The following is a 26,215-nucleotide window of genomic DNA, read 5'->3' on the forward strand; positions in this document are numbered from 1 at the left end:
CCCACATTGCAGGATGTTGCAATCCAGGTTCCTTTATTGGGGGCCACCACTAAGACAATTTCGAAAGAAATGGGGCAAAACCAAACTTTCCACTTAAAATTAGTGCTCCCTGGGTCTTGCAGATCAATCTGAAGGGAACTCCTAGTACTTCCGGGACTGCCACAGTCTTCAGAAGCATTCTTTCTTGGAATCAGCACATCATGGATTAGTCCATAAGATATATTTGCCAGAAAGCACAACCCAATTACAACTTAAGGTCTCATTGCAGAAGAGCAGCTAACCTGGTGGTGTTATTTTATTTTCCGGCAGACAGGATTATGTGTTAAGTGCTTCCATACAGTGGCAGTCCTTTGAAATAAATGTGCTTGAATATTTCATGGTGCTCAGATATTCTAGGAAACTGCTAATAATGGGATTATCAAATGAATCAAACAACCTACAGGCATCAAAGAGTTGCAGTCCAAATAAGACAAGGATGTTCAGTGTGCAACAGATTTTGCTTGACTTACTATTATTCTTGTGCTTGCTCAAAGTGTCACGGCTACTGACTGCTATAGATTTCACTTTCGGGCACCAGTTCATACCTCTGTTACAGATTGTCATGATCCGAGGCTACCCATCATCCTTTTACAACCCATACAGCCATTTAGTCTGTCCATTTTGCCACAGTGCCACAGCATGCACTTAATACGGTTTAAAAGAATGACAGAGGACCACATCTGGATGGCTTACAGGCAGAGGGTAACAGACAGACATGGGGACAGCTAGACTGAATATGCTGAGTCCATTTGAAATACATACTTATGTGCACTCAGAGGAGCAATCACCAGTGAAATATTGATGGCCTGCAATGCAGGACATAGGGTTATAAGCAACTCACAGATAGCACTATTTTTTTAGCCATTGCAAACTACATTGCCAAAGCATCACCTCCATTTCTCCTTCTATAATGCAATCACATTGTTCATTCTTTCACCACCTCGACCTCATTCCATGTCTGACCCCCACTGCTGCCTCCTATCTCATTCTTGTCTTCAACTCACCTCCAGCTCATTCTGTCATTCTTCTCACTTTTTACCTTTTCCCCCTGGACCTGTTACACTTCACCCTTTTCCTTAAAGTTCTCATTTAAACTCCTTCACCTCCTATTGCACCTAAGGGTGGTCAGAGCTCCCAGAGTTACATAAAAACTCAGTGAGATTACACAGAGTTCCACGAGCGGGCGGAATTCGGTAAGTTGCGCTACTCACGCTGATTTTTAGTACTGGGAGTTTGTTCTGTGCTGCAAAATCAGTGACTGGCGATACGCTTCTTTGCTGCTCAAGTAGATTTTCTACTCAACCAGCAGCTTCTCTAGTGACAGCCCTTGTTGAGAAAATCTCACCGGGATGCTGTTTTCAACCAAATATGCTTGGGGACACAAATTCACACGTACTGGACAACTTACCGTTGGCAAACCGCATGCAAGAAAAAAACTGCCACATGGCTATTGACGGAGTTGTATGGAACTCTGCATTTCAAATGTAACATGGAGTGGGCAAAACTCAGCAAACTCCACCATGGAGTAGAATTTATTGCCCACCCACTCCAAATTGCATGCAATACATTCATACATACATAATACATTCATATGAATATACATGCTTCTTCCAATTTACCAGTTACCTGCAACTAAAATTTGCACACCTCTAACCCATGGTTTACATCTTACCAGCAAATATGCTGTACTCATTCTCTCAGCTCTCTCGGTCTCAGTCTAGCCTTTATTTCTCCCAGTTTCCCTCCCATCTCCACCTCTGTCATCTTCACTCATTTTCCTCTCACCTGCGTATAATGAATTCTCAGCTACATCCCATCTGCATTTTAACCACTTAGTATCACTAGTCATCCTTTTCCTTTCTCACATTCATCACTCAATGCTACTCACCTCAAAGTACCACTTCTCAAATTGTTTTACTATCACCTCTTTCCCCCCTGCCTCCACATGTACATTCAATAATCTCATCTTTTCTAGTTTGTCTCACTTCTACCATCTATATTGATGTGTACCCCCAGACTGCGCCCTTTCTAATGTGTTCCTATTTTGATCATTTTCCCACATGCTCTCTCGCTTTGTCTTGTATCTTGCTGATCACGTTGTCCATTTTTTATTCATTTTGTTGGTGGTCTTTGCTACGGAGTCTGCTCCCCAGGGATTTTGCTTCTAGTGTTATCTAGCAATTGCTTGTGATTTCCCTCTTGCAGTCTACCTTGCAGGCCCAGTCTCTTGCTTGTTACGGATTCTTGTCTACCTGTCCTTTTCCTTATATATTTAGTCTTCAACTTTGCCCCTGCCTAACGGTTACACTTTCTAGCATATTCTGCTTACCACGCCTTGCTACTTTGTGTGGTTCCTAGTGCTTGCCCTCCTCCGTTTGTTCTTTAGTTTTGCTCTTCTGTCTTGTTGGTCATGTGCTTGCATTTGTTCTGCCTACCTGTGCTTGTTTACTTAGAGCAGTTTTTTTTGCTGCTCCCTGCCTTGTATTCTTGGCCTTTTAGTGTCTGGTAAAAATGCTGCTTGTCCACCTCTGTATATTGTATTCCATGTGTACAAGGGTTGGCTCCCAAGTTCCAGGAGATAATATCTCCCACATCCTTTGTCTTGTGTTGTCTGTAGTCAGGTAGTGTGCTATTGCCACTCACCTTGTAATCCCCTTGTTATTTCCAGGTGCATCCATATGGACTAGCCTCTCATAGGTAAGCACAACCCTCATTTGTGCTCTAGTTTAGATACATAATTACTTCTGCTGCAACCGTTCTGTAATCCAAGACTTGTGGTGTTGCGTATTGACTACTGCAACATGCTTTATCTAGGGCTCTAAGGGCAGGCTGAAAACGCTTCAAAGGGTGCAAAATGCTGCTGCCGATAGGCTCCTGAATATTCCAAGACGCTCGTCCATAGGCACAGCCTTTGATAAGCTCCATTGACTTCCCATCAAGGATAGAATCTCTTGAAGCACTGTGCTTCGTTGAGAGAATTGGTCCTCACCACCTCTTCCCCAGATCAAACGCAATCTTCCTAGTCGATGCCTCCGATCTTCAGGGAAGGCCCGGACAGTGATTCCAAAAGTACACAGAGTATATCTGGGAGGTAATTACTTTAGCTTTCTGGCTGCAAAACTCTGGAACTGGCTCACTCTGAATCTAGGACTGGAACCTTCATGATAATCTAAATAATGCATATTTTCTTCTGATACTTCATGTATATTTCTTGCCAGGTGATGCTAGTCATACAATGCCTAAGCCAAGATGCTTGAAATATGAGCCTTAAAAAATTAGATCATGCTAAGTGAGAAAGAATAATGCAAATGTAAGTGGTCAGGAGTGCAGGAAGCAGAGACTAATGTGCCTTCTCACCAGGTCTCTCTGAAAGCGAAAAGAAACCTTCCTCATGCATGGGTGGCCTGGCAATCAAACAAATCAAGATGTCTCATTTCACAAGTGGAGCGAAGGGTGCTATAGTGGGGTTTTCTTATGAGGGTGTGCATGATTGGGGAATATTTGTGGTACACATCAGAGCTTGGGAAACACCGTTTGTTTTGGTTCCACATTGACTGTGTCCTAAGTCATTAAGCGTCTCTTTACTCTGTGTCTGTTAAGGGCCTGCAGGATAAGTGGGGATGGTACAGTTGTTGAAGCAGGCGAACAGCTTGAAGTACCCCTTGCATACAATTTGATAAACTTTAATCATTGCACCATTTTAAAAATCAACTTACCAATGTTACAGCGGTACGCTTTAATGTATTGTAGGTGCACACCGTCTGCAACTCGTCGCCCTGTAATGGAACACAAAGGATATTGCTTATTATTGTCACACTAGCCCTACCTTTTGGAGCAGTCTATAAACACGTGTTCTTTGTGTTGGTATATATAGTTTTACTAACATGCCTGCTGAATGGCAGTCTACACATCGAAACAAAGGGACGGAGTACTGGTCCTGTGAAGAGGTAGGAAATCATTCAGGATTGTGTACAATGAGGTGTGAGGAGGTGTAGGTTTCAATGTTTCCCTTTCTGTACATGATCATTGCAATACAAAGAGTCAAGAAGATCAATAATGATCCAGGAACATGGGGATGCCAGCCTAACGCTTTTCAAGGATTACAGTCGGGGTACACCACTCGGGTTCTGTGGTGTGCTCCTGCAAAAGATGCACCCAGTGCAGACAACCACCATTATCCACATTCCCCAATAAAAAGGTTTGTCTTAAGACCTTTGCCAGCTACACAGAGCTGCATTTTCCCTGATGCCCTGTGCTTCTATGCATGTGTCACCTTACCCCCAAAAAGCCACTATAACAGCAGGTGCATTCAAACACTGCAGTGATGACTCCTGCTACCCAGACAGTATTTACCCAGGGGCCAGCCTAGACTGCTTTAGGTAGGGGATCCTCCATGCCCTCATCCAAATGCCACCATGGGAGGAACACTGTGCCACTTCCTAGGGGGGCAACAGTAGGCGCGTCTCCCAAGATCTTCAACACGATAGTCTTTACTTGTGTGTGGCCACAGTATCATGCAATGAGGGAGAGCAGATGGTACACTCTGCAGGATCTCGTTTTGCTCCCATAATATAGGTATCATGGAAGGATATACATTCAGAGCACATTTCCCTCAGCTGCTATACATATTTTTATAAAAACTCTTGCCCTGATGGAGATATATGACAACGCATTCCGAACCTCAATTCATTTCATGGGATTCTCTTCAGGGCTGTGGCTGGATTCAGTTTATAAGTCTGAGAATCTCTTCAAAGATGCGGGTAGCCCGGTTTAATGTGGAAAAAGCTTAAAGTTTAAGAATGGCAGGTTTTATTGCTTTATGCACACTAGGGCCGCCATAAATACGGTTAGCTTTAAGTAGCAGCGTTAAGTTGATGCGCTGTTTAATAGGTGCTGCTATGTCATTTTGTATTTGATTGCCGGTGGACACATGGACAGAATTTTATTTTTCTGCTGTCAACTACGGCCGTATATACTGCGAATCCCGCTTCCAGTGGCAGTATGGAATTACTCAGGGCTACGGCACCATATAGTACTTTCCAATAACGGCGGGGGCATACAAGTTATTTATGTTTCACTTCTCAAGCAGCCATCAATCAACCTCTCCAGCTAAACAGCCAAAAAGTGGCAGTGTAGTAGAATGTTTTAACGTGGAGTTGAATAGAGTACAGTAGTGTATGAAACAGTGGAGCTGGGTAGAGTGGATTGTTATGTAGTATCCTAAAGTGAGGTAAAGTCTTGTACAGTGGAGTGGAGTTAATGGAGCAACATAACAGTGTGAATGAAAGTACACTAGAGTATTGGTGTGTTGAGTGGAGTGTACTGGTGTAGCTTAGGTAGTAAAGTGCTATAAATTTGAGTAGGGGTCTCGAACAGTAGAGTGGATTGTTGTGTCATACAGAAAAGTGTTGTATAGTGGAATAGAGCATTGTACATTGAAGCGTACAGGCATAGAGTGGAGTATAGAGATGGACAGGTGAGTAGAGTAGAATGTTTTAGAGTGGCTTTTTAAAGAGTGGAGTTATAGAAGGCGGTGGAGAGTATCATACAATGGAGTAGCGTAAAGTGGAGCGTCATACACTGTAGTGGCATAGAGTGGATTGCTGTAATGTGGAGTAGCATACAGTGGAATAAAGTACAGAGGAGTGTGGTATTGTGGAGTAGTATAGAGTGGAACAGCATAGAGTGGATTAGCGTAGGAGTGGGGTTGCATACATAGAAATGCTGTAGCGTAGAATCAAGGAAACGCTTATAAATTGGAGTGGCGTCGCATAGAGAGCAGTGCTGTGTCATACAGTGTTGGAAACTGTCAGAGTAGAGTAGAGTGTTGCACTATAGAGTGCGCATGCAAGTTTGGACAATATAGAGTACAGGAATAGTGTTGTAGAGCACAGTGGAGTTTTGTAGAGTGGAGCTGTATGGAGTAAAGAGTACATTGACGTGGCATACAATGGAATGGTGTACAGTGGAGTGGCATAAAGTGGGATAGCGTACTCTGGAGTGGCATTCAGTGGGGGGGCGTAAACTATTAGTGAATAGTGTAGTAGCAAACATTGGAGTGGTGTATGGTGAAGTGGTTTAGACTTGAGTAGAGTATTGTGGGGTAAAGTGTAATAGCACACTGGAGTTGTGTACAGGTGTGTGGGGTAGAGTGGAATACCATACAGTAGCAGGGTAAAGATTTAAGTTGCATGTAATGAAATAGCATAGCATATAGTGGTGCACAGACGAATAGCATAGAGTGGAGTATGGTGGAGGGGCGTAAAATAGAATAGTGTACCATGGAATAGCAGAGTAGAATAGTGTAGAGTGGAGTGGAGTAAGCTGGATTGGTGTACAGTGAAGTAGTGTACAGTGGAGGGGATTCAAGTGAAATAGGATATAGAGGAGTGGCATTCAATGCAGTAGCATAGAATGGAGTGGCATAGAGTGGAGTACACTGGAGTGTTACATGAAGGAGTAGCATACAGTAGAATATTGTACAGTAGGGTGGCTAGACTGGAATAGCATATTAGCATACAGTGCAGTGGCGTGAAGTAGGGTAGACTGGCATGACATGCTTGAATGGGGTAGAGTAATAGAGTGGAATGGCATACAGGTAAATGCTGTATACTGAAGCGTATAGTGGGGTTGCACACAGTGTAATAGCATAGACAGGACTGGTATAGATTGGAGTTGTGTACAGTGTAATAGCAGACAATGGAGTGGTGTAGAGCAGAGTGTAGTACAGTGGAGTGGCATAGTGTGTTTAGTGGAGTAGCATACAGTGTAGTGGCGTATAATGCAGTGGTGTTCAGCAGTATGGGGAAGCGTATTAGCATACAGTGGAGTGCCATACTGTGGATTGACGTAAACAGAAGAGGTGTAGAGTTCAGTTGAATACAGTGTAATACCTTGGAGTCGGTTGGCCTAGAGTGGAGTTTTGTACAGTGTAACAGTGTAGTGGCATACAGCGGAGTGATAAAGTGTGATAGTGTACACTGGGGTAGCGGGCAGGGGAGTCGCGTTTAATGGAGTTGTGTGGACTCGGGTGGCATACAGTGGGCTGGGGTAGAGTGTAACAGCATACAGTGGAGTGTTGTATATTGAGTGGTGTCCAATCAAATAGCATAGAATAAAGTGGTATGGAGTATCATACACTGGAGTGGCATAGAGTGGAGTAGTGTAGAGTAGTGGCACACAATGGAATAGCATAGAGTAAAGTGGCATACAGTGGAATGGAATAGCATATAGTAGAGTAGCGTGTAGCAGAGTGGCATACAGGGAATGGTGTACCCTGAAGAGTAGACTGGAGTTGCATACAGTGTAATAGCATAGGGTGGACTAGCCGAGAGTGGAGCTGTGAACAGTGTAAAAGTGTAGAGGGGAGTGGTGTAGAACAGAGTTGTACAGTGAAGTGGCGAAGAGTGAACTAGTGTATAGCAGAGTGGTGTACAGTGGAGTGGCGTATAATGGAGTGGTGTAGGCTCGAGTGGCATGGAGCGGCGTATATTGAAGTTGGGTCCAATCAAATAACAGAATGAAGAGGAGTGGCGCAGAGTGGCGTGGCGCACAGTGGCGTGGCGCACAGTGGCGTGGCGCACAGTGGCGTGGCGCACAGTGGCGTGGCGCACAGTGGCATAGTAGATAGTGTAGTAGCATCCAGTGAAGTCTGGTATTGTGGAGAGGCATAGAATGGAGTGGCTTAGAGTGGAATAGCATAGTGGAGGGACTATAGTGGCATGGCGTAGAGTGGAATAGCATATAGTTCAGTAGCATCCAGTGGAGTCTCGTTCTGTGGAGAGGCAGAGAATAGACTGGTTTAGAGTGGAATAGTATATAGTGGAGCGACTACAGAGCGGGACTTCTGGATAAGTGAAATTTAGCAGATGTGTAGATTATGGTGTGCAGAGTAATGTGAAGCATATTCCACTGCCTTGCAATATCCCAGATTATCCAATTAATGCAGGGCCATGCATGGTAGTTTTGGATTATTTTGATAATCTGACTTATGTATTACATTGCCCATGGTATCTTTAGACAGAGTCCCTATATAGTAACATCACCCAGCTGGTAGCACTCACCGCTGATCAAAGGCGTCCGCATGGGGGCATCTTGTGCCCCCACGGTGGTGAATATTTACATGGCATAATTAGAGAGCTATATATCTATATTATATACATATACATATATATAAATCCTCAAAGTGCCCTGAAGCTTTGGAGGAGCACTCGACGATGTTTGGCCATCCAGCTTGTTGATGCAGCCTGCTTTCAAAGTGCACGTTTTCTTTTCTTTGTGCCTACGCGTTTCAGGGCTTCAAGCCCCTTCTTCCTGGGCAATAAAAAGCACACCTGAGCCGTGCGTGTCATTTCCGGTATTTATTAACCATGTCCACTCACCATGGGCGTGTGGATTTTACGCTATCCCTTGGTGCATTGTGGGGCATGGAGTCCGATGTGCAGGTAATTAATCTCCTTTTAGTAAGTTCATGCGTGTGTTTAAAATTATATTTTCATTAGTTTGCTCCAAGTGAGTCACGCACTGCAAAGCCTGCTTAATTTGCATATCAAACATAGTGCCGATGAAAGTCCTGAACAGTTCAGAGCTCCGGCCTCAATCAGCTGGGAAATGTATTCCATCCCAACTGACGATGTTGCTTCCTCCCACGGCCGGGCAGCCGTGCAGTAAAATGAATCCTCAAAGTGCCCTGAAGCTTTGGAGGAGCACTCGACGATGTTTGGCCATCCAGCTTGTTGGTGTGCTGTTTATTGCCCAGGAACAAGGGGCTTGAAGCCCTGAAACTCGTAGGCACAAAAAAGAAAACGTGCACTTAGAAAGCAGGCTGCATCAACAAGCTGGATGGCCAAACATCGTCGAGTGCTCCTCCAAAGCTTCAGGGCACTTTGAGGAGAAATATATATATATATATATATATATATATATATATATATATATATATATATATATATATATATATATATATATATGTTCAATCTAATGAGGTGGCCCCTTTGTATGAGTCAGTAAATCACTGGTCACGATACATGGATATCCGGTTTATTTGGAAAGAGGATTCTGAAAAACTTTTTTGTGAATGGATCAATCTGACTAATTTGCGCTTTACAGCCAATATTGGAGATTGCAGTATAAAGTACTTCGACATTGAATAAAATATGTAGATTCCACACTAGAGGTAGACCTCTATACAAAACCAACTGCTAGAAACACATTATTGCATTTTCTAGCTATCACCCAAAGTGCCAGAAAGTAAGTATCCCCATGGGACAGTTTTTACTTCTGCGACGCAATTGCACCAATGTACAGGATTTTGATCTTCGTGCAATAGGCATGAAACAAAAACTCTTGGATTGCGGTTATCCCAGAAGACTGATAAGAGAAGCATAGAAAAGGGCTCGCATCTATGACCGTGATCATTTATTGCGGATTAACACCGAGAAGGAACCACCAAAATTGGTATGCGTTACTAGGCATTCTACCTTCAATGAAAAAAATTAGGCAAACCATCAGTGCCCAGTGGCACATATTGAATGCCTAACGCCGAACCCAACATGGTACTCCCTCGCCCTACGTTTGCTCACAAACGGAATACAAATTTGAAAGATCTCAAGGTTCATTCCGGAATCAAAACTAAACTTATACAAAAAAACTATAGGTCGTAGTTTTCCCATTACGGGCAATCATAAATGTGCCCACTGTAAAGCCTGTAACGGAGCGATTGTTGCGGACAAATACATCGATCAACAAAAAGAAATAAAACAAAGGTTTTACTAATTGCAAAACGGATAATGTAGTTTATCTATTACTTTGTCCCTGTAACAAGGGTTATGTTGGAGACCTCGCGACAATTCTCTATACGTTTAACAGAACATAGGTCAGCTATCAAGACAAATAAAATGTTGGCACCCCTAGGGTTACAAGGAGCACAACCGCAAAGAAGATGATACATTGGTTAATTTGAGAAAATTGACCGTAAAACTGAGCAAGATTCTGAATCAGTTAGGAAGCGTAGAGAAGTGTATTGGATTTTTTCTTTAGATACACATTCACGGCTTAAACTCAGAAATTCCATGGGATCAGGCACTACGGTATAACAATTAACTGTACCATGCAGTTCTTATGCAGTAGGTACGGTTTTCTCCTATGATCCCATTTCTGCAACACAGCTCAGATTGTATCATAATCGGTAGTCGTGATGTTTAATACTTTGGTTTGATTCATTTCTTTTGAGCACTTCATCCTTCATTGTATTAGATGTGAAATCTTCGGGCTCTTCCAGTATGTTTATCATATTTATGTGCGGTTAATTGCATTATGGAGGAGCTATTATTCTAGTTATACACCAGTTCCAATATGGCCGCTGTGATGACAATGCGTTTGAGGTACCGTCACGCAGCTGTCTATACCAGCTGACAGTCATGTGATCCAACGGCTTGTCTGTTTCAAATGCAGAGTGTGGATGTTTCATTCTTTTAGCCGCTATCAGCCTTGTCGGACCATTCTGCACTCATGGGCTTTGTGATTGTGGCATTGCCTGCACCATATTGTTTCTTTATCGGTAAGTCGCGTTTTTTAGTGGAACAGCGTAATTATAGGCCCGTTGAGGCACTTCATATTCGTTAGGATACTACTTCTCTTTTTTTATTAATGTGATCTGCAGCATGTAAATGGTAGTCGTGTAGACCCCAAATTTAATCCTAATGTCTTTAGTATCCCGTACTTTCTACGATGCTTACGCGATAATCTGCATTTATAGGGCTGCTTCCCTCTATGCTAATATAATTGGCAGCCCATACATATGCGCTGCTTGTCATTTAGTTTCACTTAAAATGATTGTAGCATTTTGTATGTTCGAACATGCTTGCACTGTCTATATTCATCTAATCCATGGCATGTAAATATGCTTGTGCTTAGTAATAGGCTGGATTCAAAATATTCAAAGTACTTCACTATTGGTGCAATTCTATGCCTTAAGCTGATGCACTGCTTTAAGACATGGCGGTTATGTTATCAGCCATTATCTACCGTCGTTTTTGCCATCTATTTGAATAATGAAAGAGCAACACAAGCTCCATATAGTGTAACGTGGTCACCTTCCTTCGTGGCAAGTTAGATACACATTAAGAATCTCACTTTCTGTTGGTTCCAATTATGCATATTTTAAGACATCACGCCAACGATAATGAATGCATACATTTTAAGCAGGTATCACATTATAGTACATCTATGGTCTATTATACTATACAGAGATTTCGAAAAGGTCTGTCTTTCGTAATGCAACATAGGTTGTGGCACTTTATGGATTAGCAGCTCATCTATTGGATTAAGACCGTGTTTCACGAGGTATTTGCCTTTTCTCTATGGCTATTATTGGTCTCAATGTTGGATCATTTTACTGTTGTCCACAATATATTAGTTTTTTTTTTTTGTTATTTTTTCCTTTGACAGCACGCTGTTAGAGAAGATGTTGAGAGGGATCATGAATTATAAATCGCTCTAGTCATCATATCAATGAGGTAGTGTTAACATTTATCTATGGTATCTTCGATAACCTTTTTGTACCATAATAGGTAGTGAGCTTGCTCATGTATGTTAGATTATTCATGCTTACATTTGTTTGTTTTTTCCCCCCCTTTTCCTACTTTGCTGCTGCACCAATTTGATATATACAGTTTTGAATAATTACTATACCGAGAAATATCTGGAATCCAATTTGGGTTGACCAATACCTTGATAAATCTGACACTGGCTGCAAGACTGGTAAGCCACTGCACTTTTTCTAATGTAATAGCTATGTGTCCCTGCTGTCTCTTTACAACAGATGAATAGCGTATTTAGACATCCAATTTAGTGCTACCTATACTACGAGTATTGCATATCCTGTTTATTTGCAGGATTTGTTTTTACCTGCAAGTTAGATTATACGCTGTGACGTATACCCATTACAAGTGGGCTAAATCATCAGTTCAGAAACACTTACTGGTAAGTTTGCCCACTATTGAAACCACATGAGAAGTATAATGTCTAGAGGTTTTGCATTTTTTACAAGACTACCTATGCAAGATAATCAGGTTTTGCATTTGCTACATTATCGCCACTTAGGACATATCTAGCCCTGTATTCAGCATATAGAGGGGACTTTGCAGCAGGATTTGAGTTCTTCCTGTTTTCTCTTTTAATCTTTTTTCTGTTATCTTATTCTATACGGTTTGTTCACCTATTTAGTTTTATAGCAAAGCACCTACAATTTCTCAATTCTGTAATTTTAACTTCTCTATAAGGCTTCTACATATATAAAATAGATGTGAACAAGGCAACATTGTTCTAATGTTTAATGATGAAAATATATAAAAAATGTTTTGTAAATGGTAGTGACACTAAGTATATTAAAATATAAGGTTATGATATCCAACTGTCTTTGCAGAACATACTATTTGGAGTTGGAACTCCTGAGGAAGGCAGCAGTCTGCCGAAACGCGCGTTGAGACAACTTGGAAACCACCCGAAAATCATATGTTCAAATGCAATCCTTATTTTATCCTGTATAGCTTGTCAATGATTTGCATTACGATCAAGGGAACTCAATTTTGAGATATCAACTTAAAAGTATGAATGCATGAAGGATGATTGCAGTTAGTATGTTTGATAAATCAAAGCTCTTTGTAGATTTATAAAAATCATATTTATGAATTTTTATATTACCATATATAACAAAATGAATGTTTTTGTATTTTTCTAAATATTAGTGTCACTACCTTCATTTGACATGTTCGGATCTCTTTATAAAGTTGAAGTTGCCCTAGATTTACAGTTTACATTGCCCATGTGACATCATGAGTGACGCAAAGGCATTGCAATCTTTTAATACAGCTAGGTCGAAGATAGTTTGGGCTTTCGTATACAGTTATAATTTTGCAGGGTATTGTGGTATGTGGTAATGACAAGTATATAATTGGTAATGGCTGGGTTTTTTTAGAATGAAAAGGCAGCCATATTGTTTACAACACTTTAGTTGTGTTCAGTATTAGGTAGGGCTCTACTGCTTACCTAGATCTATGGCCCTAATACCACTTTATAAAGTGGTAATAGGTAGAGAAATGCATCTATTTTTACAGACATGTACTATCACAAAAGTTTGTGAAATTCTGCAATAGTATCACTGTAACAGACATCACCAAGTTTCAATATTTTATAACTTTAAAAAAATAATTACTCTACATAACTGCAGTACCCGGAAAGCATAATGCCTGCACCACAATGTATAATTCTACCGGTTTTCATGTAAATCCATTCAGATGTCAAATACAATAATCTATGGAAAACTAACAGGCGGAAAAATGCATTTTAGGATCCTCTTGACGATTCACCACAAATATGTACATCTAAAAATGTAGAAAATGCTATTGTTCTGCAAAGGTTTGTGGTGAATCATCAAATGGGGGAAGTTATGAGGCAGATAATATCCGACAAATTCTATCTTTGCCACTCTAATTATAGTTAGTATTGCCAATCTGATTTAATGTGATTTCTTTATTTTTATCTACTGTATTTGATATGCATTTGTTTACTGGTTTACATAATCATGTGACCATAAATGTGTCTTAGGTGTTCATGTAGTAATTCTGAAATTTAATGTAAGCAGTGGAGTATATTTTAGGCTTCCTTGCTACTTTTTGTAGGATTGTGTTACATAAGAAACCCAAACTGAATGAAAGTCAGTTATAAAAATTGAGATTTTATTTTTCTAGTAGGAAATAATTGTGCCATACAAATAGTGGTTTATGTGTCTCACTACTAGGGCAATTTTCCTTTGTTGCAGAGGGGTGCATAAGAGAAGATTGGTGTGATTTTGTTGAGCCACTTCTATTTTGTGAGCCAGAGAAATGGGTCTTTCAGTCGCTCATGTAGTAAATCTGAAACTTTACATATGCAGTTTAGTATGTTTTGGGATTCCTTGCTACTTTTAGTAGCATTGTTCTGCAAGATATCAATTAGTTGAAAAACCTTACAGTCTAGAGCTCAGTTTTTCCTCACTCGCCCACTTACGATGGCAAGCCACTCTAGACAAAAACTCCACCACGTGGTGGTTTGTGAAGCTTTTGTCAAACTAAGACTGACATGGGCAAAACTACATAAACTCTGCTGGCAGAGCAGTTTACCGCCCTCCCCTAGTGTAAAGATAAATAGAGATAGATCCCAAGAGGGTTGAGGATCATGTTATTAACTACATGAGGATATGGATGACTATTTAACGGAGGAGTGGTGTGATAACACAGGAGTGTTCAATTAAATTGATGAGAACCCCAATAAAACACACGGAAGGAAAATTAATTTGCAGACCAAAGATTAGTTGTGAGCAAGGAGTTAGATAAATACAAGGATCTCATTGTTAAAATGAAAAAATTATTACAGTGCCAATGAGGAAATCATGGTGCGCAAAGCAAGAAAATTTACCAGGGACACACTAGATTACCAGTATGCGGGTATGTACACATTCGCAAAAAAAATTGCTAGTTTGAAGGTGAAAGAATTAGTGGGTGCTCGAATCAGGAATAATCAACGTGAGAGTGAATGGAGTCCAGAAGCAGGATCAAGAGCAGACGAAGCCTCAAGTGGTAAGACCAATTCTCACAGGGAGCTGCGACTACTGAGGATGGCCATGTGACAAGGCGTGCAGGGCAAAGTGCAACAGATTTACAAAAAAATAAACTGTAGAACAAGGGGTAAGAGGAAGAGGACGAGGAAAGAACAGAGCCCACAAACAAAATTAGCAGGATTAGATGAGACTGAGAAGCCTCATGTAATAATCCTCGTCAGTTGCGCTAAATGCCAGTCAGGAAAGTCTACTCCATCTGGGCCTGACCTTTTTTCCATCAGTACGACCTGATTTCACAGATTCGAGGAGAGTTATACAAATACATTAGAAAACTGAAACTTCACAAATATCACCAGATGAAACCAAAGACAGGTGACTAAGGGCACCTCCTTCGCCCGCACATACACAAATTTGTTTATGGGACGGTGGGAGAAGGTGGTTGCCAGGGCCCAAGAGAAAGACCTTCACTGAGAAAATCACAATGCGGACTTGGTTTATAGATGATCTGTTTATCCTCTGGGGGGGCAGCGATAGTAAACTAGATGCCTACTTTGAAAAACTGAACAATGAATTAAATTTGCTGCTCAAGAGCACTTGTAGCAGTTTCCACTGTGGTTTTCTGAATGTGGCATTGGAGGCATTTAATGATGTGCTTACTACGACAATCCATAGAAAACCAACAGTGACCAACTCCTTGTTACACTTAAATAGTGGTCACCCGAATGCATTAAAGTGGGGCATCCCCTATAGTCAAACTTAAGGGCCAAGTGGGTATGTTTGTTCCACATAGTAGTTGTACAACAACGAGATGGACAATATGGTCAAGCGTTTCCTCAAAAGGTTACATCCAAAAAGTGTTTGAGAATGCTAAGAAAAGAGCTGGTGATAAAGAGATCAATTTTTATACGCACCGAGTAATAGTCTAAAAGAAAAATGCTATGAGATAGAGTATATCTTTGGAACACAATGCTGTACAATTGAACATTGGGAGGATTCTCCAGAAGAATTGGCACATTTTAAAGGATGAAGATTTGAAAGACATTTTAGATATGGGACCTCAAATCACTTCCTCTCCTGAGGCGGAAGCCGGGAGCACGACTTGCATTTATTAAAAAATTGAGAGTCACTAATTGTTGGTGTTTCTAACTCACCTCACTCTTCTCCTGACCTTTCAGGAGAAAAGCTTGCTCCTAAACTGCCTGCGCAGCGGATTTAGCGCTGCCGCGGACTTGAGAACACCTACTTCTTGGCGCCATTTCGGCGATCCTCGAGGCCACGCCCCCCACCCAGACATTAAATAGACGCTGATTGCAAGCGTTTGGTCAGAATCACTTTCTCTCCTGAGGCGGAAGCCGGGAGCGTGACTTGCATTTTTTATTAAAAAATTGAGAGTCACTAATTGTTGGTGTTTTTAACTCACCTCACTCTTCTCCTGACTTCTTTCAGGACAGAAGCTTGCTCCTAAACTGCCCGCGCAGCGGATTTAGCGCTGCCCCGGACTTGAGAACACACACACACTTCTTGCCGCCATTCTGGCGATCCTCGAGGCCACGCCCTTTCCATCATCGTCCCCTCCTCCCTATTAATTATGTGCATCTCCCAGACGCGCAGCGGATGAGCGCAGTGGGCGCGCCGAAGGCGCACCTAAGGCGAGCCCGTCTGCGCCCGTCATCGCCAAGACATCGCCTCTCACCTGTCCCCCTGGTCAAGCCCTACGGGAACTTCACCACCATGATAGAGAGTTTCTTCTCGCCCTGAACCCTGGCCAGAGCTGCGAGGAGACAGACATGCCTTCAATGTAAGTCCTGCGATTTCGCAACACCCAGCCCCTGCCTATCTGGACACAGACTAGACTCGCCTAAATATACCCCCTTTATCATCCTGCAACTGAATGTTAGGTCTCTCGTCAAACATCAGTTAGAGATAAATACTCTCCTACTGGATGAGAACCCTGACATCCTTTTCTTATGTGAAACGTGGCTTCGTGATGATATGACTAGTCTACCAAATCTCACGCTACCAGAGGGTTATTTAATGAAGGCTTTAAATAGAGACGCTAGAGGTGGCGGCATAGCAGTCATCTATAAAAAGCAATATATTTGCTCCTTTACTAACGAAGATATCTGGGGCTGCGAAAGTGCTCGATTCAAGATCACGACGGGCCCTCACTTTGCCCTGTCTGGGCTTTACATCTACCGACTCCCTGGACCTGCTTATAAGTTCATCGAAGCTCTCCTTGAGGCAGCAAACTCCCTGGTGGTGGGTCTGGCCAACTTCACTATATTAGGAGATCTTAATCTCCATTTTGACTCGACCCAAGACCCTACCATCAAAAACCTCCTGGTGGACCTTGCGGCCTTACAATTAAACTCCTTAATTCAGACTGCTACACACTCGGCTGGGCATATCAGATCCTGTCTTTACCAACATCCCGGAGGTTAGGACAGACCTGCCCAAAGCTATGGGATGGACAGATCACTATTTAATCAAAACTACTATGATGGTCAGGGAAACGTTCAGCAAAGAAGAGCCAACTCGACGCCTAAAGAGGCCTTGGCATAAACTTGTAACCAGTGACCTTCACTCCACTCTCGGAGAATTCCACTCTGAGGCAAATATGGATATCAATATGACACACGCTGCCTTCCATGACTGGATCACTAGAGAACTAGATGCCCTCATTCCAGCCAAATGGACTAAGGGACGTAGTTCCCCCTCAAACCCATGGTATAATGATACTTTGAAATCCATGCGGAAAGAATGTAAAAATGCCGAATGAATCTGGAGAAGGGATTATAATGATAGGGATAAAGCATCATACCTATCCAAACACAAACTATCATAAAGCCATTTGCTCCACATGCGCCTCGTTCTATACAGAAGTAATTAACTGCAGCGCGAATCCCACCAAAGTCATTTTTAAATTGGTGCAAGAACTGCAGAGTAGCAGAACCCCTGCCTCCAGCATCACCTCCGCGCAACAATGTGAGGACCTTGTCATATTCTTTGTAGAAAAATTGCTAAAAATTTACAGATCATTCCCGCAACGCCTTTCTGACCCGCCTAACTCCACTAACTATTATTAATGGCACCACATTGATGCTCATACCAAAAATCTCGTATGAGGATCTAACCAAACTCTGCAGGAAAGTCAAGTCTGGTTCCCCAGCAGACCCCATGAGGCCGGCTAAATTTATTGAATCTTTAGAAAAATTTTTTACCTTCCCTGGCCTCTATACTTAATCTTTCCTTTTCTTCGGCTGGTGTCCCGACGGCTTGGAAACAAGCATGGGTCTCCCCCATTAAGAAGCCCACTTTAGACCCTTCCAAACTACAAAACTTCAGACCCATCTCGTTACTCCCATGGATGTCTAAACTTGCGGAGGCTCATGTAAACAATGTTCTGTCCCAACATATGGCTCAAAATAACATCTTGGACCAGTCTCAAAACGGGTTCAGGCCGGGCCACAGTACTGAGTCTGCCCTCCTGTCCACGACTGAACACCTCCGTACAATTCTCGATGCCGGTCAGAGCGCTGCGCTGATTGTTAGATCTCAGCGCAGCCTTTGATACGGTCTCATTACATTCTGTTAAATCGTCTGGCGGCAGTAGGGATTTCCGGTCTTGCCCTGGAATGGTTCCGCTCATTTTTGAAGGACAGATCCTTCCGGGTATCAGCTCCCCCGTTGCTCTCCCAGTCCCATTCCATCGGCCAGGGAGTCCCTCAGGGCTCTGCACTCAGCCCATCCCTCTTTAATCTATATGTGCAGCCACTTGCGGCAGTGGCCAAGTACGCGGATGTCATATGCAGATGACACGCAGCTGGTCATCACTCTCACCGAAGGTCCTTCTACTTCGGCTTCGAGATTTAGGGATGGCCTGGCTGCAGTAGCCCAGTGGATGACAGATAAACTGCCTGCAGCTTAATGCAGGCAAGACGGAGGTGCTGCTCCTCGGGAAGAATACCAACTATTGGAATGAGCACTGGTGGCCCTCTTCATTGGGCTCCATTCCACCACCTAAATCCTTGGTCAAAAATCTGGGCGTCTGGATGGACTCCTCGCTTAGCTTCCAGACCCACACAAAAAAAGTGGCAGCTACTTGTGTGGGCCTGCTGAGGAGTCTCAACCCGATACTCGGCTTTCGACTCTAAAATCCGCCAACTCATTGTTCAATCCATAATTCTCTCCCGTTTGGACTATGCCAGTGTTTTACTCCTGGGCGCCAACAAAGTGGAGATAGCGCGACTGCAGAACTCTGCAGCAAGAGCTTTGGTGGGCCTTCCCCGCAGATGTTCGGTCAGAACTACCACTCGAAAATTGCATTGGCTTCCCATTGAATCTCGTATTCAGTTTAAAACCCTTACCATGGCATTTAAGATCCTCAAATCCGGATGTCCAGAACTCTTGCGCCCACTCCTAACATCTTAGGCCAGCCCTTAGTGACTGTTCCCCGTACAAAGCTTTGCCGTATTGGCGGTCGCTCCTTCAGGGTTTTGGGAGCCAAGCTCTGGAATTCCCTGCCACCGAATATCCGCTCTTTGGAAAACCTGTCTGCCTTCCGCAAAGCTATTAAGACCCATCTGTTCCCTTCCCCTTAGGATTCTCTGTCCTTTTTTTTCTTCTCCTTCTGCAGTATAGCTTTTGTGGTTCTTCAGCGCCGGGACGCCTCTTTGCTGGGGCAGCTGTTGCGCTTAATCAAAATGTTAACATAACAAATAACTTCCAAAAAAGTGAGATCTCTGGGAGATATTCTGACCTCTAGTCATCTGAAAAAAAGAACCAAGAAATTAACAAATACGGGAGGCTTTGTAAAATGTAAATCCTGTAAAGTATGTATATATGGCTCGAACTGTAGGAGTTACGGGAAGTTTGAAGAGCATGAAGTGAAAATCAGTGACTATATTACTTGCAATACAGATCATGTGATCTAGGTCCTCAAATGTGGGTGTGAAACTAAGTGGGTAGAGATACCTTGGGTTCAAAATGCTGATGTTGAACTACATGCGCATTTATGATTGGGACATTGAATGAAATAATGCCTTAATCCCATGAATTCTGTAGAAGCTTTCCACTTTACCTTGGAGAAGTATGATGTAAATGTTGCAAGTGTAAGTGATATGATTTCATCTGGAGTACAAGGGAATTATGCACTGAATGTTTTTCATTTTGAGTAACATATCCCCTTGTACTACATTGGAGAATTTAGTTGATGGGGACTTTATGCCTTACCTTTTATTCACTTTATATGCACCATGCATTTTTCAGATGACTGCATATGCCGTTTTTATGCATCTCCTTATACTACCAAGGAGATTTGTGTCAATGAGGGCTTTACAACCCGGTTTATATGCACTTTATTTGGCACCATGCATTTTTCAGGGGACTACATATGCCATTTTCATGCATTCGTTTTTACATTACTAATAATTGCACATTTCTTTCAATTAATTGGATGAAAGGCCCTATGTTCATTTGGTTATATTTCATTAATATTCACTTTATGAGCACTATGTACTTTCTAGTTGGATATATGTACCAGATTACGTTATATATGTTTGGGAAAACAAGGATCCTTAAAACCCAATGGTTTAATTGGTATTTTAGACAAGGTGCACCTTACACACAATATGCATTTTGATTTGATCAATTTCCAACCAAATTTGTTTAAAGGAAGGGTTTAACTAAATGCTCTTATGACCCCTGATAATAGAGAATATCCTTGATAACATGATGTGGTCTGATATGTAATCTTCACACGTGAGACTGTTAATCAAGTTTCATCCATAATGAATGGACTGAGATGTAGCTCAGTGTGACTTTTTGCTTTCAAAGTTTAATTGGTTGTAGGATAATTAGGCATCTTTACACATTGCATTGGATACAACATTTTATAAAAAAGTTATTTCAAGAAAAGGTTTATAAAAATAGAATAGGTTTAAGGAATCCTGCAGAGGTGTGTGAACCGAATTAATGGAAGTTAGTATTCGACATTCAAATTTCTGTAAGGTTGGAGCTGTAGTGTCTGAGGGTCATCTAAATGAAAAAATGATTGTTATAGCACCGCGATGACCGTGAGACCCATTTGAAACCACTTTTGGTATATATATATATATATATATATATATATATATATATATATATATATATATCACATCAAAAGTTTGCCTGCGAAGAGAGGCCCCCAAAAGGTGAGTGTTCAATAGAGCTTTTATTCGATGGACGAAGACGAGCAAATCAACAGTGTGCCAAACACAAATTCAAAAGTCTATCCGACGCGTTTCGTGCTCTGCGGCACTTCTTCCTGGGATACGGGCTTTCGATTGGCGATAAGCTGCAGCGTTGTAACAGCTCCACAATTAAGCAATTCATACCCCGCCCAGGTGGGCGTGGCCACCCGCGTGGCCCGTTGGTCTTTGTGGTGCCTTGTGATACTGCAGTGAGTTGCGCAGCATTTCACCTTTCTTGAATAAAATCCCAAGTGGGTTGTGATGGCAGACTGTCATTTACACGCCGTTCACATCCTCCATCAGCTTGACCTTTTCCTTAGGCCGGAACGTCGATTTGGCGTCTCGGCAGGACTGTACCCAAAGCACAGCGTTCCAACGCTGCCCACTGTGGATTATGGTGAAATTATGGGTCCAGTCACGACGACCCACTTGAGGAAGACAGCAGCACTACATGGTCCAGCAAGCCACGCGAGTGGATACGCCCATTGGGGCGGGGACAGTATATTTAGTGGCGCTGCAGAAACTGCCGTGACTGAACTCAATTTGAAAGCCCGCGGCCCTTGATGAAGTGCTCCGCACGAAACGCGTCGGGCAGAGGCTGGACTTGAATATAGGCGAAGTTCTTCTCAACTGTTTGTTTTGCAAATTCCCCATTAAAGTGGCAACAGCAACTTACCTGTGCGGGCTCCTCATTGCAGGCAACTCTGTTTGGTGGATGTTTGCGGCGCAGCCTGAGCCGCGAGGGAGGCCCCGCTGTACCGTGGTACAGTCCTGCTGCGGCGCCGCACGACGTGGCAGCATCGGAAACAGGTACGCCCAATGGTGAATACTGATGTGCAATACGAGTGGGGGAGAGGTTCCAACGCTGCCCACTGTGGATTATGGTGAAATTATGGGTCCAGTCACGACGACCCACTTGAGGAAGACAGCAGCACTACATGGTCCAGCAAGCCACGCGAGTGGATACGCCCATTGGGGCGGGGACAGTATATTTAGTGGCGCTGCAGAAACAGCCGTAACTGAACTCAATTTGAAAGCCCGCGGCCCTTGATGAAGTGCTCCGCACGAAACGCGTCGGGCAGAGGCTGGACTTGAATATAGGCGAAGTTCTTCTCAACTGTTTGTTTTGCAAATTCCCCATTAAAGAAGTGGCAACAGCAACTTACCTGTGCGGGCTCCTCATTGCAGGCAACTCTGTTTGGTGATATATATATATATATATATATATATATATACACACACATATATACACACACACACACACACACACACACACACACACACACACACACATTTAATGCATTTGCAGAAAATGTCACAGTATTTGTGAAACATCTGCTGATCATGAAACAAAGGAACAGTTAAAGTAATTTATTGACTTACATTCATCTAACAATTGTTTTTGAGTCCTTCCTCTAGGTCTGAAACCTCAGCTATTGAAATCCTAAAGGAACTACCCCTCGTACGAGGCATATGATTAAAACCGAGGATGGTTGAAACGAGTCATGCTGCATCATGTGGATTACCGGCTGTGAATTAAACTGCTTTTACTTACCTTCTGAGTGCTGGGCTTGTATATCATGCTGTGAAGACGGTGTGAATTTGGATATGTGATTATACATCTCAAACAAGCGCGCCCTTTCACTTCCTTTCGGCGAGAAAAGAGCATGAACTCCACTTTAAAGAGTTGGATTCCTTTATTCCACAGTTTCCTGGTCATAACGCTTTTCGGTCACCGAGTGACCTTCATCACATACTGAAATGCTGTGCGGTATTCTTTTTTGTACAACCCCCCCTAATGTCATGTGACCACAACCAACATAGTGAAAAGACTCCATTATTCGCCTGTCACCATATGACTCAACAATATTGCCAACAGGTAATAATCATAAGACTTCATATTAAAAATACATATTCAATTTTTTATCAATCTTCATTACAAACAAATGTTAAAATCAATAAAAAATAAATAGGTGAATATATACAAGATATGTATATTTTATTTACATTGTATGATCAGTTAAACTGAAGCCACCAGGTGGCTGTATGTATAATATATATATATATATATATATATATTCATTGAAAAAAAACATAAGTTTCACACATGTTATAGTTAGCTGGACATTTTACTCGTAAAAAACCATTGAAATTCCCCCGTTATAGTTAGTTCAGCTAACTATAACTCGCGCGCCCGCAATCCACTGCTGATGACGTCACATATTACATCACTCATGACATGGTCAGTGACATCACTCATGACATCACTGATGACATCAACCTTGTGAAAGAGTAGCACATCTTCTCACACTCAAATGTAACCTTTGATACAGTGACTAAAAAGTTCCATTCTCAAAACCATACATACTCCAATACCAAGAACTACATACCCAAATATTAAGTCTTTGGTCAACATACACCTCCACTCATTCACCTGTACAGTCACTCATACTTACAGTCACTCCATACAAGACAATCATATGCATTTATACACCTGTATAGACACACACACACACCAATCATCCATAGAGGTACTCTCACACCTAGTCAGTCATGCAAATAATTACACTCCAATTTACTCACCTATGCAGTTATACACACACAAGTTCACTTACTCATAAAAAAAGTACCACATTCTTATGCTCTTATACAATCATTGATACAAGCACATACTCATCCATACACCCACTCTAACAATCACACACTCTCACATCTACACACTTATATACTCTTACACACATATAAACTGCATTTTACATATGTAGTTAGTCACAAATGTACCAGTGACATATGCATTCAATCCCTAACACACCCATACATTCACTCACTCAACCATACAGTCCATCACAGATGCAGTCTAAAAACCATGCACCAATAGAATCACCCACTCACATCTATGCATAGAGTGACACACACAAACACTCATGAACCCATACAGATACTTAGAAAACCAATCAATTACCCATATACAGACTCATATAGCTGTTCTCAAAACCATGCAGCCACTTATACACCAACATACAGACACATACACACATTTACACAGTTTACTCACTAATCTGCAGTAAGATACATTTAATGACTAACTTAAAGAATCATGTTATGCACCACATAAAATCATCCATTTACACACTTGTTCACCCACTCATTATTAAACAGGCTTTTCCCTATATATATTAAACATATTGAAATTTTTCAAAAACACATACTCACTGGATGATGTCATCAGTGATGTCATCAGTGATGTCATTTGAGATGTCATCAGTGATGTCACTGACCATGTCATGAGTGATGTAATATGTGACGTCATCAGCAGTGGATTGCGGGCGCGCGAGTTATAGTTAGCTGAACTAACTATAACGGGGGAATTTCAATGGTTTTTTACGAGTAAAATGTCCAGCTAACTATAACATGTGTGAAACCTACGGTTTTTTCAATGAATTTGCAAGGTTTTTTAAATGCTAAATCCCAACTATAACGTGTGTGAAACCTATGGTTTTTTCAGTGAATTTGCAAGGTTTTTTAAATGCTAATTCCTAACTATAACGTATGTGAAACCCCTGTTTTTTTCAGTGAATTTGTATGGTTTTTTAAATGCTAATTTTTACCTAAAACATGTGTGATTCCAATGGTTTTTTCTTTGATTTTTTTACACATAAATTAGTATATTATATGTTTTTTTCTTATAAAAAAAACTTTAAAAATTCTCTTAAAACACTTTTTTTTATAAAAAAAAAAATTGTGCAATATATTAATTTTTCACTATTTTTTTTAACCAAACAGGTCAGATATATTAGTATAACAGAAATTCTTTTTTTCCTTTTTTTTTTTTGCATTTTTTTCCGTGCGCGTACGGTAAGCTGACGTTACGCGTACGTCACGTACGTATCACGTAAGCGCACCGTCCTTATGACGTACGGTGCGTTTTTGTAATACGTACGCGACGTACGCGTACACGCATGCGCGTAACCAACGTCGCGCTTACGCGGGTGCGTGTAATGCGCATGCGCGAGTGCCGTCATACGTACGCGCCCCGTAAGCGCTCCGTAAGCGTTACGTTTGCGCATGCGCACTTTTTTACGAGCGCGTACCGTGAGCTTATGGAGCGCGCACGGTAGGTCATGTGACCCACAAGGAACACTTTTCATTGGTTTAAACTACTTTCAGTTCCAGGAACTTCAAACACCACACCCATTCCCCTCATTACTGCTTGAGATCCCTTAGGAGAAGGAGCTGGATTGACATTGGGATACAATGGCAGAACAGCAGAGCTCTTCTGAGAGTGAGGCCAGCAGCACCACCATGATCCAGAGAAGGAGGAAACAAAAGACTTCTTTTGTATGGGAGTATTTTACTTTTCCAGAGGGGGAGAAAAAGGTGAATGCTCAATTGGTCACTTGCACACTTTGTGGCCGTGTTTTATCTAGAGGAAATCCAAGGAAGAAATATTCCTTTGGAAATCACTCTATGAAGAGACACCTGCAGGATAGACATCCCAGGACCTTTGCTCGACATACTGGAGAAAACCCTTCAGTAAGTCACCAGAGCCCAACCTCAGAAGCTCAGCCGAGTACATCGGCAGCTCAGCTGAGCCCTTCCTGAGGTGGGAGCATCACCTTCTTCTTTTCCTGTGGACATTAACCCTCGATTTGGGAGGGTTGAAATTAGGTGTACAAGATGTGGTGGTCTTATTGTTTATGGGGAGATCAGTCTTCCCCTTATTAACAATAAGATAGACCAACATGTTTGTAGACGCTTATAATATTCCCATTCTTTCTTTCCTCTATCCCTGTATTAACCCAACGGCTCTTATAAGAGCCAACCTTACCTCACAATTTTTTTTATTTTTTTTTAAGCTTTCCTTTTTGCAAATTTTTTTGCCGTGCGCGCACGGTACGCATAATTCCGCGAATTTCGCGGAATTTCTCAGTTTACGCCGTGCGCGTACGCTACGCGCATTCGGCGATTTTTCGAAAAAAGAATTAATTTCATTTTTGCCCTTGAGGGTCCTTCTGGGACCCCCTGACCAAGGCTAGGGGGTCAGGAACTGTCGAGCCTGCCCCCTTTTCACATTATCCACCTTTTTTATTCACCCCCCTGACAGTGCGAGAGACAAAATGGCGGCCGACACTTCCTGGTTTCGACCGATTCGAATGTTTACTAAGATCTAACAGCCAATCAGAATCGCGCTCGCGCACATCACCGTACGCGTACGGTAAGCTTACGGTAAGCTGCCACAGATATATATATTGATTTAAATGCTATTTTTTCCAGGAACTACTGAACAGATTTACACCACACCTACAAAAGGCACTTCCTTGACCTGAGGACTACCTCTCTGCCAAATTTC

General features: G+C 42.0%; 1 protein-coding gene across 1 annotated transcript in view; it reads right to left on the bottom strand.

Moving 5' to 3' along the window:
* The window catches only part of LOC146813100 (DBH-like monooxygenase protein 2), a 99,243-nt gene that overhangs the window by 11,899 nt on the left and 61,129 nt on the right, over nt 1-26,215 (bottom strand). Inside the window, exon 10 of the mRNA XM_085620077.1 lies at nt 3,756-3,815. Within this exon, the coding sequence (XP_085476203.1) occupies nt 3,756-3,815 (60 nt within the window). The remainder of the gene's footprint in view (nt 1-3,755; nt 3,816-26,215) is intronic.

The sequence above is a fragment of the Triturus cristatus genome, chromosome 7 (genome assembly GCF_964204655.1).
Source record: "Triturus cristatus chromosome 7, aTriCri1.1, whole genome shotgun sequence".
Classification (NCBI taxonomy): Eukaryota; Metazoa; Chordata; class Amphibia; order Caudata; family Salamandridae; genus Triturus; species Triturus cristatus.